Below are 14,230 nucleotides of genomic sequence, written 5' to 3' on the forward strand. Positions count from 1 at the left end.
TTTAAAGAAAATGCATCAGATTGACATTAAACTAGATAACAGTGAACCTCCCGTAAAAATGATAACAACATTAGAAAACCTTATCGTTAAAAAATCTATGGAAGAAGATTTCAAAATTAGCTGCTTTAGATGGATTTTCTTTTAATTCAATTGCCAAGAGTGAGTTTATACAATCAAGCCTTCACCTTCAGAGAAATAAATACGATAAATTACCAGCAGCCTCAGTGAATGCAATTAAAAATATGGTTCTAAATTATTATAAAACTAAGAAAGAAGAACTCATTCAGCATTTCAAAAATTCATTGGTTTTGGGTGCACGGTATTCATTGACTCTAGACAAATATACGTCTATACAAAATAAAAGGTATATGAATATAAATGTGCATTCAAAAGACAATCGTTGGTCGTTAGGTCTTATTGAGATTAATGATTCACTTGAAAGCAGAACTGAGCAAATTGTGAAGGGACACTTAAAGGAATTTGGTTTGAACTTGGATGAGGATATTGTTGCCTGCACCACTGATGGAGCAGCAATGATGATTAAGTTTGGCAAGCAAATTACGCCTAATCATCAACAATGTATAGCCCATTGTATACATCTGTCAGTTATAGATGTACTTTTTGAAAAAGCAATCAATTATGGTGCCACAGTCTCTGAGTCTCCCAAAGACAATGAAGAAAGTAGTAATGATGAAGAAGTTGAAGAAAGACAGAAAGGCATGCTTTATCAAATCGACTACCAATGAGCTCATTTATTTCTTCAATCCAATGGCCAATATTGCACAAACTATTAACAAAGTCAGAAAAACTTGCAATTTTTCGAAAATCGGCTACCAAAAATGACATATTACAAAATTTTGTTAAAGCAAAATTTAATGGGAAAGAATATAAACTTATATTAGATTGCAAGACTAGATAGGATAGCACATTCTATATGATTGAGATATTTTTTAAATTGAAAAATTGCATTCCAAATGATGTATGTGCAGTACTGTCAACTGAGCTGTGTCTGACGATGACTGGAAAACACTTGAATTGCTATGTGAAACTTTGCGACCAGTTGACTTACTTAAAGCAGCCTTCAATAGAATTTTTGCTTGCTAATCTTGATACAGCAGAAAACCCATTTGCTTTAAAGTTTCACCAAAGCCTTTTGCAGCGTTACAAAGCAAGACGAAATTGCCAAACTGTGGCTTTGCTGAGCTATCTACACAACCCCAAAAAGTTTAGGAAAGAAGATTCAGGTTCAAGAATTTTTGATTTTCCAAGTAAGCAAGTTTTGAAAAAGCATGCTGAAGAGATTTATCAGAGATTATTTGCAAAACATTCCGAAGGAGTCTTAGTGTTGAATGAAGAAACTGAAAATCAACGAACTGTTCTTTTTGAAGAAAACAAAGACTCGTCTAGTTCCGATGTTGGAGATACACTCATGCGAGAGTATGATAGTGTAATAAAGAGATTAACTGAATAGCCTTCAAAATATCCGAGTGAATTGGAAATCAGCAAAGAATTTAAACTTTTTGAGGCAACTAGCAGTAGAAGTAAAAAGCTGGAGAAAGTTTATAGAGCACTGCTGACCATTAAACCAACAAGTGTCCAATCTGAGAGAGTGTTTTCAATCATTGGTCTCTTTAACACAAAAATAAGGTCAAGTCTATCAGGAAAAATGCCTAATATACTGTGTTTTTTGAAGGATCATTTTCAGAAAAAAGCTGAGCAATAAACAGTAAAGTAATTTCCCCAATTACTTTACTGTTTTTTTCACATTATTTTTATTTATTTATTATTATGATTATTATAGGGCTTATTATTTTTTTGTTTACTATACGAGAAGATAGTTTTTATTCAAAGGATTTGAATACAATTTGTAATTTTGTATAATCTCAAGCCAGTTACTTTTTTTGGAGCATTTTAATTTTTTTATTTTTTTTAATATTAAGAGGTGATAGATTTTGTTTAAAAGATTTGATTACGATTTGTACAATCTACCCAAGATAAAATAAATACCTGTGTTATAAGCTTTTAATTATTTTCCCTAAGTCTGAGAAAATCGGTGTTAAAACCGGTTTTAAGAGTAAACTTCGGTTAAACTCGGTTTTGAAATTTCTTGGTTTTATGCAAGCCCTAGTTGGCATGACGTTTACCTTTGACAACCCCTGCTTTTGTTTATATTGTAGACATTACTTACTGCCCAGTGGCAGTCTTTTCTTGTTTACACAAATGATTGCCATTGTTGTTGTTCTTTCCTGGTTACTTCTCAAATTTGTTTTGCATGTAAACACAGAATGACACAAAATTCAGAATTTTGTATGCAATTGAAGAACTTTGTGATGGAAGCTAATAATATGCTGCTTCTGGGTAAGATATGCTACAAGGAGCTTAAATTGGTGAGGTAATGCTATGGTAAGCTGCAAAAGTCGGGTGTAACGAAGAAAATGATGAGCCCATTTGAACATATCGATGTGTAACACAACTGATATGGGATATTTATGCATTTCGAATTTGTGCATGCTGATGGAATTCACTTATACATAAAACAGATCAGCATGCACAAAACCGTGCGTGCTGATCTTTACATTTGTCAATGTAATGAATATAGAAGTGTAATAGGATTAAAGTAGGGTTTATATTTATGGAATCAAGCCATGTCGTTGTAAAAGAAAAATTAGTGTAAGACGATTAGGTGCAGAAAATTTGGTATACGTGACAATTCAGTGAACACAGTTCAGTTTTTAATTTTTCTAAAACGAACTATGTGTATCTCCATTCATTTTACAATTAGCAGTATTTTCCTTTGAAAGAGTTGTTTATGCATGGATACTGCACTTACATCATTTCTCCTACCCGGGTATTAGCATTAGCAAAGGCATATGATGCAAGAAAGAAAGCTTATATAGGATCAGCTAAAAGAAAAAAAAAAAAAAGACAACACACCCTTCTCATTTCACATATCCACTTGCTCCAAGAATTTATGCTCTCTCAGGTGATTATTCTGAGCAAGAGGAAGAATCCCATCAGCATTGAGCATGCTCAAACCGTTCAAGGCTATATATATCTCAATCAGATCACCTCACAGGTGCCTAGTTTCCAGACACTGTAATTTGCAAAACTTAAGCCTTTCTTTGTAAGAGCAACCCTTTGTTCCATTCAGTAATCTTCTTGTCTTTCTCTGTACTCTTTCCAACAACTCTACAGCCTTCTTAAAATGAGGCCTCCATACCTGTATGCAGTACTCAAGGTGTGGCCTAACCACTGCCTTATACAAGGGGATAATTACCTCCTTTCCATGCTAGAAAAATTCCTGTATAACACTGACAAGACACTGAGTATCTGCAAACTTCATATCTGCCTGCACAATTACTCCTAGGTCCTTTTCACTCTCTACCACTGTCAGTGTAGTATCACACAGTTGATACGTTACTCTGGGGTTACTGCTTCCCATATGCAGTACTTTACATTTGTCAATGTTAAACTTCAGTTGGCACCTCTCAGCCCATCTGCTCAACATTTCTAGATCCTGTTGCAGCAGCATACTGTCATTAGTGTCATTAACAACTCTGCCAACCTTCGTATTTTCTGCAAACTTGGACATTAAGCCTGATATACCATCATCAATATCATTAATGGATACAAAAAACAACAACGGACCCAACACTGAACCCTGGGGGGGGGACTCCACTAATAACATTAGTCCACAAAGAGCAGTGTCCATTGATTACCACTCTATGTCTTCTCCCACTCAACCATTCTTTTATCCATAGCAGCAATTTGGCTCCAATGCTACATTGCTCCACTTTGTGTAGCAGTCTTCCATGTGCAACAGTATCAAAAGCCTTTCTAAGATCCAAATATGATATCAAAATTATTCGTTGCCTCCAGTTCCTTTGTGACTACATCATAGTATCCAATCAAATTGGTCGCACAAGACTTCCCCTTAACAAACCCATGCCGTGTCCAAGCTATAACTGAAGTCTTTTCTAGATGATCCTGCAATGCTTCTTTAACCAGTGCCTCCATTAATTTCCCTGGAACACAAGTTAAACTAACAGGTCCGTAATTACCTGTGACACCAATCCACAAAGGAGGATCTCCCCTTGATCCTCCTTTGTGGACTGGGGTCACATCTGCATATCTCCAGTCACTGGGTACCTTCCCCGAGTCCAAGGAAGCTCTCATAATTATGGCTAAGGGTTTGCTTACTTTCTTTGTTGCTTCCTTTAATATAACTGGATAGATTCTATCCACCCCAATTGCCTTTCTTATGTTTATCTTCAACAATTTCTCCTCCACTTTACTCTCAGTTATTACAAGATTATCTAGCTTACTGCCAGAGTTTAATTCACCTCTGGCATTCCCCTCCCTGAATAACTCCTCATGTGTGAATGTAGATGCAAAATATTCATTTAGTTTGTTAGCTACCTGAGCAGCAGCATCAACAGTTGAACCATCAATATCAAGTGGACCGATCAGATTCATCCCCTTTCTTCTAGAGTTTACATAAGTAAAGAACTCTCTGCTGTTTTTCTTTACGTTCTTTGCCAAAGATTTTTCGTAATCTGCCTTTGCTTGCCTAACCTCCTTTGTGACTTGGTTACAAGTTAGCTTGTATCTATCACAGGCTTCTGTGTAACCTGTTAATTTATATGTATCCCATGCATTTTTCTTCTTTGCCAAAGATTTCTCATAATCTGCCTTTGCCTGCCTGACCTCCTTTGTGACCTCCTGTTCTCCTAACATGGAGAATAGACTCGCAGCATCGAATTGGCATTGTGTTTTTCATTCAGAAATCTTCCTATTAATTAGACCCCAGAATGCTGCAAAAATATGGTTCCTTCACTACAGATTTTGTGCTCAGGGTAACGTGTGGCAAGAGGAAAGGGCCAGAGGCATAAGTGCACAAACAAAACAGTGTTTATTGGTAAACCAACAATACTACATACAAGATACACATGAGTTAAAAGGAGCAGTTTGCTACATTCATTCATTAGTGTATAACATTAAGGGTACATGTATCCAACAGATTTTTGTTCTTCATGACTCAGGCTACATATACTCAATGATCCAATTTGCATATTTTAAGAGTACAAGTGTATAGGTCTTACATGTGTGGTAATGCTTTTGTGGATAACGATTGTCTCGTTACATTAGACTAATTGGTTATTGGTAAGTCAAATAACATTACATCAGATAATGTTTTACTGAGGAGGGATGCTTATGTACTAAATTTAGAGTATAAACAAGTAGAACCTACCAGTAAAGAACTGTCTGATTTACCTCCACTGGTTGTACCTCCTGGGTTCTACTCTGGTCTACAGGGATCTTCAGTTGCTAGATCTCTGGGGAGGATGTTTCTGATGATACCTATTGTGACAAGAGTGACTTCCTAGGTATATGGAATAGATTTCAGTCGTATACAAGGTGAAAGGTGGGCAGTTGACCAGGATTGGTGATTGTCATGGAGAAAAAGGTTTCTCCTCTGTTTTCTGGGCTAGACTCTTGTTAAAGATGCTGTCCGAAGAGGAAGAACGAAGAAGAGCACAAGAAGAACCTGAACCAGAAGAGAAGTGAATAGAACAGAAGCAGAAAAATCCCTGTCCTCTGTCACCCACCTGAATATATAGGTTCCCTCCTTTCATCCCAATACCATGTTCTCATTGGCTAGGGAGCTCATTAGTTGGGGAAAAATTTCCAGGGATGTCATCTGGGGGCAAGGAACATCCAAAACAAAACTCATCAGTGAGAAAAATGAATCTCATAACAGGGCGAGGTAAAATTATCGAATATCTCAGAAGGAGACCGCAGGGCTCGGAGGCTTGACTTCCTGCTTAAGAGCTGTTCAATGCAATCAACCAGCAGCCATAAGATTCATATTTCACCTTGAAGTCTATTTTGGAAAAACATACTCATTACTTTCTGGAGAAAACTTGGTCAACAGTTGCTTGAATAATATTAGCTCACTGTGATGTGGCCCACTTAACAAGAAACAGATAGTGCTACATTTCTTGTCTTTCACCTAGTAAGCTGAAGAAGACTGTTTGTCACAGGATCAAGTTACTCACTACAAGTACAGTAGTGACCAAAAGTATGAGGTGACTTGGCTAATTAATAGCCTTTTAAGGTAAGCACTAGGTGAGAATATAACTATTCTACAATATAACACAGTAATAATTAAACTAACTAACTTTTTTCCAATTAATATTGTAAAAATGTTAGCTTAGCAGTGTTTAAATAATTTGTAGAAAAATAATCTAAGATAAATTGCCTTTAGAATTGTAATAACAGTTAAAGTGTGTATTAATCTACCAGGAATAAATGTGACCGTATATCTATTAACATACCTGATTTTGAGCATTGATATATTTTGGCAGTCGATCTGGTTTAGTAGACTTCTTCAAGTGTTCTAAGAGAGTGTTGGCCACAGCGAAGTGACAGTTTTTCACAGTGACATGTAATACTGTCTCTCCAGACTGGAACAGAAAAAAAAAAAAAGAACATTTCACTTTTTTTTCTCCCAACAGTACAGGGTTAGAAATCTCTACACCATGAATTCTAAAACAGTGGCAAATCAAAATTCACAAACATATTTTATATTTTTTAGAATGTTATATACTACCCCCATCAAATTAGAAATTGTATCTAATAGCTTTTAAGCCAGAAGTAGTGGAATCTACAACATACCTCACTTTGTGGGGACACTAACGCCAAGAGCCATCAAATAATCCATAAATATCAGAGAAAATAAAATGCTTCTAAAAATAACATACAGGTTGAACTAACCTGGCATTCTACCAGATGGGATTTGAAAAAGGATAACTGTAGGAGAGGCATGCAAAATTTTGTTTTCAGTCAAAGAGTAATTGGTTGTTGGAACAAACTTCCATCTGGTGTTGTGGAAGTGGGTAGTGTGAATAAATTTAAGAAAGAATTAGAAAAATTATTAGAGGGGATGGGCAGATGAGTGGATATTTTTTCCTCCAATGCATCTGCATAAGCCTGCTTCCTTGCATCATTTGCTTGTTAAAATAATACTACTAAATTACTATTGTGTGATGCATTAATTTAGTAATATTTCTTTTTGAAAATTCAAATGTATTATAATTGTTAAGAGTAAGTGCTATGATTACACATTTAATATACTTCAACACGTGCAAAATAGTCATCTTACTTTACTCAGTTTGCCAGATTCTGTGTTTGACTTGTGTGTGTGTGTGTGTGCACGCGCTAGCTAATTTTGACAACTTGGTTATGTTAGACTTTCACCAAACAAAAAAAAAAAAAAAAAACTCCCCACACACAATTAGGACCCAGGATTTTGTTTTTGAGTGTGGGGACTGCTGAACGTCAGAGCTGTTACTTTGATCAAGAGAAAATTACTCCTTTTTTTTTTTTTTTTTTTTAAATCAGGTCTCTTTCAAAATGGCTAAAGCCCAGCAGCCAATGCCCCCAATCTTAGGTGCACCCTTGCCCACATGAAAATAATGTCAGTTGCCTGCACAGTGGGCAGTGCCAAACAGTGCAAATCATTATTCATATCATCTAACCACATAGGTGTCACCTGTGCTTCCCCAACTCATGCAGCCATTCCTGACATCATTGTAGATAGCATCCTTTATTCCCCTACATGTAAAGAGCTTGGGGATCAGCATAGTAAATGGTGCAAGGAAGCAAGCTTACATCGGCCAAACAAAAAAAAAAAATGTGCATATGTACATATACCCACTTTATTATCCTATTCCTTGTAAAAATTTGACGACTCCTTTAAATTTATTCAAACTAACCACTTCTGCAACACTAGGTGGGAGATTATTTTAACAATCTCTCCAGATGATGGCAAATTTCTGAATATCTGTTCTGCAACCACCTTGTTTCAATTTAAATTTGTTCCTCTTGAATGTCTTGTACGAGAAAGAGTAAAGATACCATCAGCATTTAGCATGTTCAATCTTTTAAAGACTTGGAAACTTCGCTTAAGTTATCACACAGGAGCGTTGAGAGCCGGCAAGTGCCTGGGGCAAATAGCCTCACTAAGTTACCCACCTTTCTGTATAGGAACTCCCCAGACCCTAAAGCCTAGAAAGTTGACTGGCCTATTCCCCACCTCCCCCATATGCTTCTACATGCAAATGCCTGATCTCCAGACTGTAGCTTATAGAACCAGTCTTTTTGATAGGAATATCTGTTTTTACCTCCAATGATCTTGCTGCTCTTCTCTGTACTCTTTCTGACAGATCTACATTCTTCTTAAAAATAAGTTTCCAAACTTGTATCCATTGTTTTATAAAGTGGGATTAATACCAACTTATCTCTGCTTAGTGGTGGTTCTACGATTTTTGATGGGGAAGGACTAGAGCAGTGTTCTGGGGAATCATTCAGATTTAATCCTCATGTAGCAATGAAAAAACATAGGTCTTTGTCATTATCAAATGCTTTGAATATTTGCTGATATGCAAATGGTATATCATTGTGAGATTACTGCTACCCAAATACAGTATCTTGTAGTTATCTATGTTAAACTTCAGTTTCCTTTTTTCATCCATCTGCTTAGTTTATCTAGATCTTGGAGTAGCATACCCTGACTGATGACATTAGCCACGTTTCCAGCCTTTGTATTGTCATAAAATTTAAAAATTTTAAGACACCTATTCTGCAAATATCCTTTTTCAATTAAAACTATGTATCTCTTCTTTGCTTCCTGACACCAAGAAAGAGTAAAGATGCATCAACTCAAACATTATTCAAATATTTAGATATCAAACTTGAAATACCTACATAATTATCATTAATAAATGTTTAAACAGAAACTGCCTAATATCAAACTTGTGGTACCTTACTCATTACTGAGACAGTATTTAAATTCTATACAGTGGGATCAACTGATGATATTGCCAACAGCAAATTCAAAATGGGAAGCATTCAAAGAACTTATCGTGGAAGCTACTAGGCTTTACATACCAACTAAGAAATATTGTTCAAGGTTTAGGCCTAAATGGTTGTCAGATGAACTAATGAGGCATATGGCAGAGAAGAAAAATGCATGGGATACATACAAATTAACACGTGACACGGACGCCTATGATAGATACAAGTTGATCTGTAACCAAGTTACAAAGGAGGTTAGGCAGGCGAAGGCAGATTACGAGAGATCCTTGGCAAGGGATGCGAAGAAAAACAGCAAAGAGTTCTTTACTTATGTAAACTCTAGAAGGAAGGGGATGAATCAGATTGGTCCACTTGAGATCGATGGGTCAACTGTTGATGACCCTGCTCGGGTAGCTAACAAACTAAATGAATATTTTGCATCGACATTCACACATGAGGAGTTATTCAGCGAGGGGAATGCCAGAGGTGTATTCAACTCTAGCAGTAAGCTAGAGAATCTTGTAATAACTGAGAGCAAAGTGGAGGAGAAATTGTTGAAGATAAACACAAGAAAGGCACCTGGGGTGGATGGGATCTATCCAGTTATATTAAAGGAGGCAGCAAAGGAGGTAAGCAAACCCTTAGCCATAATTATGAGAGCTTCCTTGGACTCAGGGGAGGTACCCATTGACTGGAGATGTGCAAATGTGACCCCAATTCACAAAGGGGGATCAAAAGCTGACACAAGTAATTATAGACCTGTGAGTTTAACTTCTGTTCCCGGAAAATTAATGGAGGCACTGGTGAAAGAAGCACTGCAGGATCATCTAGACAAGACTTCAGTTATAGCTAGGACACAGCATGGTTTTGTTAAGGGGAAGTCTTGCCTGACCAATTTGATTGGATACTATGATGCAGTCACAAAAGAACTGGATGCAGGGAATAACTTTGATATTATATACTTGGATCTTAGAAAGGCTTTTGATACTGTTGCACATGGAAGACTGCTGCACAAATTGGAGCAGTGTGGCATTGGAGGCAAGTTGCTGCTATGGATAAAGGGGTGGTTGAGGGGGAGAAGACAGAGAGTGGTAATCAATGGACACTGCTCATCGTGGACTAATGTTATTAGTGGAGTCCCTCAGGGTTCAGTATTGGGGCCTTTATTGTTTTCTGTATTTTTAAATGATATTGATGATGGTATATCAGGCTTAATGTCCAAGTTTGCAGACGATACGAAGGTTGGCAGGGTTGTCAAGGACACTACTGACACTATGCTGCTGCAACAGGATTTGGAAAGGTTGAGCAGATGGGCTTCGAGGTGGCAAATGAAGTTTAACATTGACAAATGTAAAGTACTACATATGGGAAACAGCAACCCCAGAGCAACGTATCAACTCTGTGGTACTACACTGACAGTGGTAGAGAATGAAAGGGACCTGGGGGTGGTGGTGCAGGCAGATATGAAGTTCTCTGAGCAGTGCAGACGAGCTGCAAGAGTAGCTCATGGTGTATTGTCAATGATATATAGGAATTTTTCTAGCAGGGATAAGGAGGTGATTATTCCCTTGTATAAGGCAATGGTCAGGCCACACCTAGAGTACTGTATACAGGCCTGGAGGCCTCATTTCAGGAAGGATGTAGAGCTGCTGGAACGAGTACAGAGAAGGGCAACTAGATTGGTGAATGGGACAAAGGGGTTCTCTTACGAAGAAAGGCTTAAGTTTTGCAAATTACAGTGTCTGGAAACTAGGCACCAGCGGGGTGATCTGATAGAGGTGTACAAAGCCTTGAATGGTTTGAGCATGCTCAATGCTGATGGGATTCTTCCTCTAGCTCAGAAAAATCACCTGAGAGGGCATAAATTCAAATTGAGGAAAGACAGATGTAGGATAGATGTGCGGAAATTTGCCTTTAGCCAGCGGGTGGTTGGTGGGTGGAACAGACTTCCATCCCTTGTCGTGGAAGTTGATAGCCTAAATAAGTTTAAGGCTCAGCTGGACAGGTATTTCGAACGAACAGAGGGGTGAAGTGGAAGTGGTTATTTTTATTTATTTATGTTACTTTTTTTTTTTTTTTTTTTGGCTGATGCTGCATAAGCTTGCTTTCTTGCATCAAATGCCTCTACTAATGCTAATGCTAATGCTAATAACATTAGTCTATGAAAAGCAATGGCCATTTATAACTACCATTTGCCTTCTACCACTTATCTATCCCTTTATCGATAATAGGAAATTTCCTCCAGTGTTGCATGTAACTTTCCATTGTCATCAGGTGAAAAAACCAGGTTCATTATGAGATTAACCTGGTTCACAGTGGTCCTGAAGGTGATACAGCCTTTCAAAATAACAAAAGGACTTTTTATCGTGGAACAAAAAAAAAAAAAAAAAATCACATTAGTGGTTCCCCCATCTAAAGTTCATACATCCTCAGTATACTATGTCTCTAAATTGGCCATTGTTCTCTGGTCAGTTTGCCCGTTTTCTCTATTAAAAGGGCCTGAATTTACAGTAGACAAAAATCATGCTTCTGTGGTCCAACACTGGCCAACTTGGCAACACTGTGAAAAAACAGCCCATAAAAACCCCTTGCACCATTGACAGTTGCAGAATTTGAACCAAGGGCTTTTCCGTATGGTGTGGGAGGACAGCGATTATGGAACAGCTTGTTTCTGTCAGAATACAAAGTTAACATAATTGGATGAACGTGGTTTGCACAAATGTTCAGGTGCACAGGGCAGGGCCCTTCAAATGAGACAAGAATCTTATCAATGGCATGCAGAGAGAGAGAGAGACAAGAATCTTATCAATGGCATGCAGAGAGAGAGAGAGAGAGAGAGAGAGGGGGGGGGACTTCTATGGCAGTATAGTGGGTTTACCACTTGTAACTTGTTTGGGTTTGATGTCTGGGTTTGAGCCAGACTGGAGGAATTTCTAAAGGCTTGTTAAATTGAAAGGGATTAGGGGGTTCCCTATGAGTTATTCCAGATTTTCTGGCCTGCAGCATGCAAATTGACCTGTGAAAAAACTTCTATAGACATAGTAAACAATGCCACAATATGGTCTGAGTCTCTGATGCACCTAAAATCTAACATCCATCTCCACCTAGTGTCACTGTGATGAGATACAGAAACTCTCTGTGGGCCTGACATGTGGTTAATAAATGTATATGCAGTGTTAATAAATGTATATGCAGTGTTAATAAATGTATATGCAGTGTTAATAAATGTATATGCAGTGTTAATAAATGTTCTGTAGTATGTGTTGTGAGTGTCAGGCATCTTTGCCACCAGGGAGCAGCCATCACCACGACAACTGTTGATGTATTTTATTACATCCACTGGAGGTAGTGCAAAAAGCAGTGGATATATTGACCCCATACTCAGGTTGTTCATTTGTGAATACTGCATTATCATAGCTATGATCGTTTTCCACTCTGTGCACAGTGCATGAAATCCTGCATCCACAGGAGGTAGGGCTATACCTGTAGATGCCAGCAAAATCCCATACCCAGACTGCCAAATCCTGGGTACCAGCAAAAAAAAAAAAGTAAATAATTAAATATACCTATTACTAGTGGTGTATAAATTCTAACTGAGAATATATACAAAATTCTGAGTGAGTGAATTCTAACTAAGAATATATACAAGATAACCAGCAATATACACATATTTCCACCAATGCCAGGGTCTCAGAATGACTTATTTAGAAACCCTAGAATATAAAAAGTAAAATAAGTATTTACAGAAGTTAGGAATTATCTGAATTCAAATCAGTATTTTCTACAAAATCTCAGAAAAATTTATGCACAAACAAAGAATAAGGCATGTAAAACCATACCTGCTGTCTAAGCACGAATATCGAACCTTATTTTAATGGTTACTATAACTAAATTCATTGTATGCATAAGTACATATGAACATTGCAGCTAGTCTAATAATTACACAATACTGCTATCCTACATACACTCTGATTAGCTAATAGCATTTTATGTGCAGGTAATATACAAGTATCCAATTAACATTATCTCATAACCCTAACCAAGAAAATCTTTAAAAGTAAAAATGAAACGTATCAAAAAAACTCCAAGTTAATCTAGAATAAAAACCAAGAAAATCAAGATAACTTTAAACTAAGTCAGGAACAAACAACTTGTTCCATCATTTTCAATTAGAATATTCCTATACCTTTTACTCTTTAACAGGATTCAATCTGGTAATTTTCTGCACCATATGGAAGATTTAGACATAGAAGGGCATAATACAGGCATCTCTAGCAAGCCAAAATTTTAACTATATTTTACTCAGATATTCTAAATTTGTTTATAAAAACTCAGTACAGGGGGCCAGAATGCTCCTCTGTAAAGAGCCTATGTCAAAATAATTCATAGCAAAACTTTAGTATTAATCCTCTAAATATAATATTACATTTCTACAAATTCACCATTATTGGCCGACTTACCAGGATTGGGACTAAATTGAATGCAATTTTAAAATTGTGAAAATAAGTGATTTCTTGTTCCCATAGAAACAAGATGAAGTCTGTATGTCCAAAATTAAGCCATCTATAAGCTAGCAAAAGTAAGTCCACAAGGAGCCCAAAATTAAAAATTTTTCCTGTTTGCACAAAGATTATAAAAATGTATTTAATGATGCTAAAAGCATAGTTAATATTCTAACATGACATAAAAACACTCAACAGGTCACAGTCCTCAAGCCAGACCACAAAGAAAACCTCAAATAAACATAGACTAAGCCATATAAGAAGCCTATTCTTGGTGGTTGTAGATGAATCAGGCCCATATGTAAGCCAGCAGTACCCAGTGGCCGTTCCAGAAAAAAAGTACAGGAGGGGCACCATTTGTGACAGGGAGGGCATCATTTTGTGCACTAGAATGGCAATCACATTAGCATCAGTGTTGCCAATTGTAATTAGTTGAAAATAGCTGAGCCACAATGCAAAAATAGATAAAATCCTATGTTAACAATGAAATAATTTTTTTTTGTAGCTAAAGGAAATTTAAATGATTGGTGTATATTTTTCAAAAATTGACAGGGCAGGCACATGCTCCAGTGCCCCTAATCTGAATCTGCCACTGGCAGTACCAATCATTAAATTTATATAAACTATGTGCAATTATATAGAAGTATTAGCATTAGTAGGGGCATATGATGCAAGAAAGCAAGCTTATGCAGCATCAGCAAAAAAAAAAAAAAAAAAATCACTCCCATTTCACCCCTCCGTTCGTTTGAAATACTTGTCCAGCTGAGCCTTAAGTTTATTTAGACTATCAACTTCCACAACAAGGAATGGAAGTCTGTTCCACCAACCAACTACCCGCTGGCTAAAGGCAAATTTCCACACATCTATCC

At 37.1% G+C, this 14,230-nt stretch overlaps 1 protein-coding gene across 1 annotated transcript in view; it reads right to left on the bottom strand.

Moving 5' to 3' along the window:
* Positions 1–14,230, bottom strand: part of LOC150089170 (uncharacterized) — a 437,035-nt gene that overhangs the window by 110,629 nt on the left and 312,176 nt on the right. The window contains exon 12 of the mRNA XM_090389629.1: positions 6,339–6,467. Coding sequence (XP_090245755.1) covers positions 6,339–6,467 — 129 coding nt within the window. The remainder of the gene's footprint in view (positions 1–6,338; positions 6,468–14,230) is intronic.

Source organism: Mastigoproctus giganteus, chromosome 2 (genome assembly GCF_048544385.1).
Source record: "Mastigoproctus giganteus isolate SK-2022 chromosome 2, ASM4854438v1, whole genome shotgun sequence".
NCBI lineage: Eukaryota > Metazoa > Arthropoda > Arachnida > Uropygi > Thelyphonidae > Mastigoproctus > Mastigoproctus giganteus.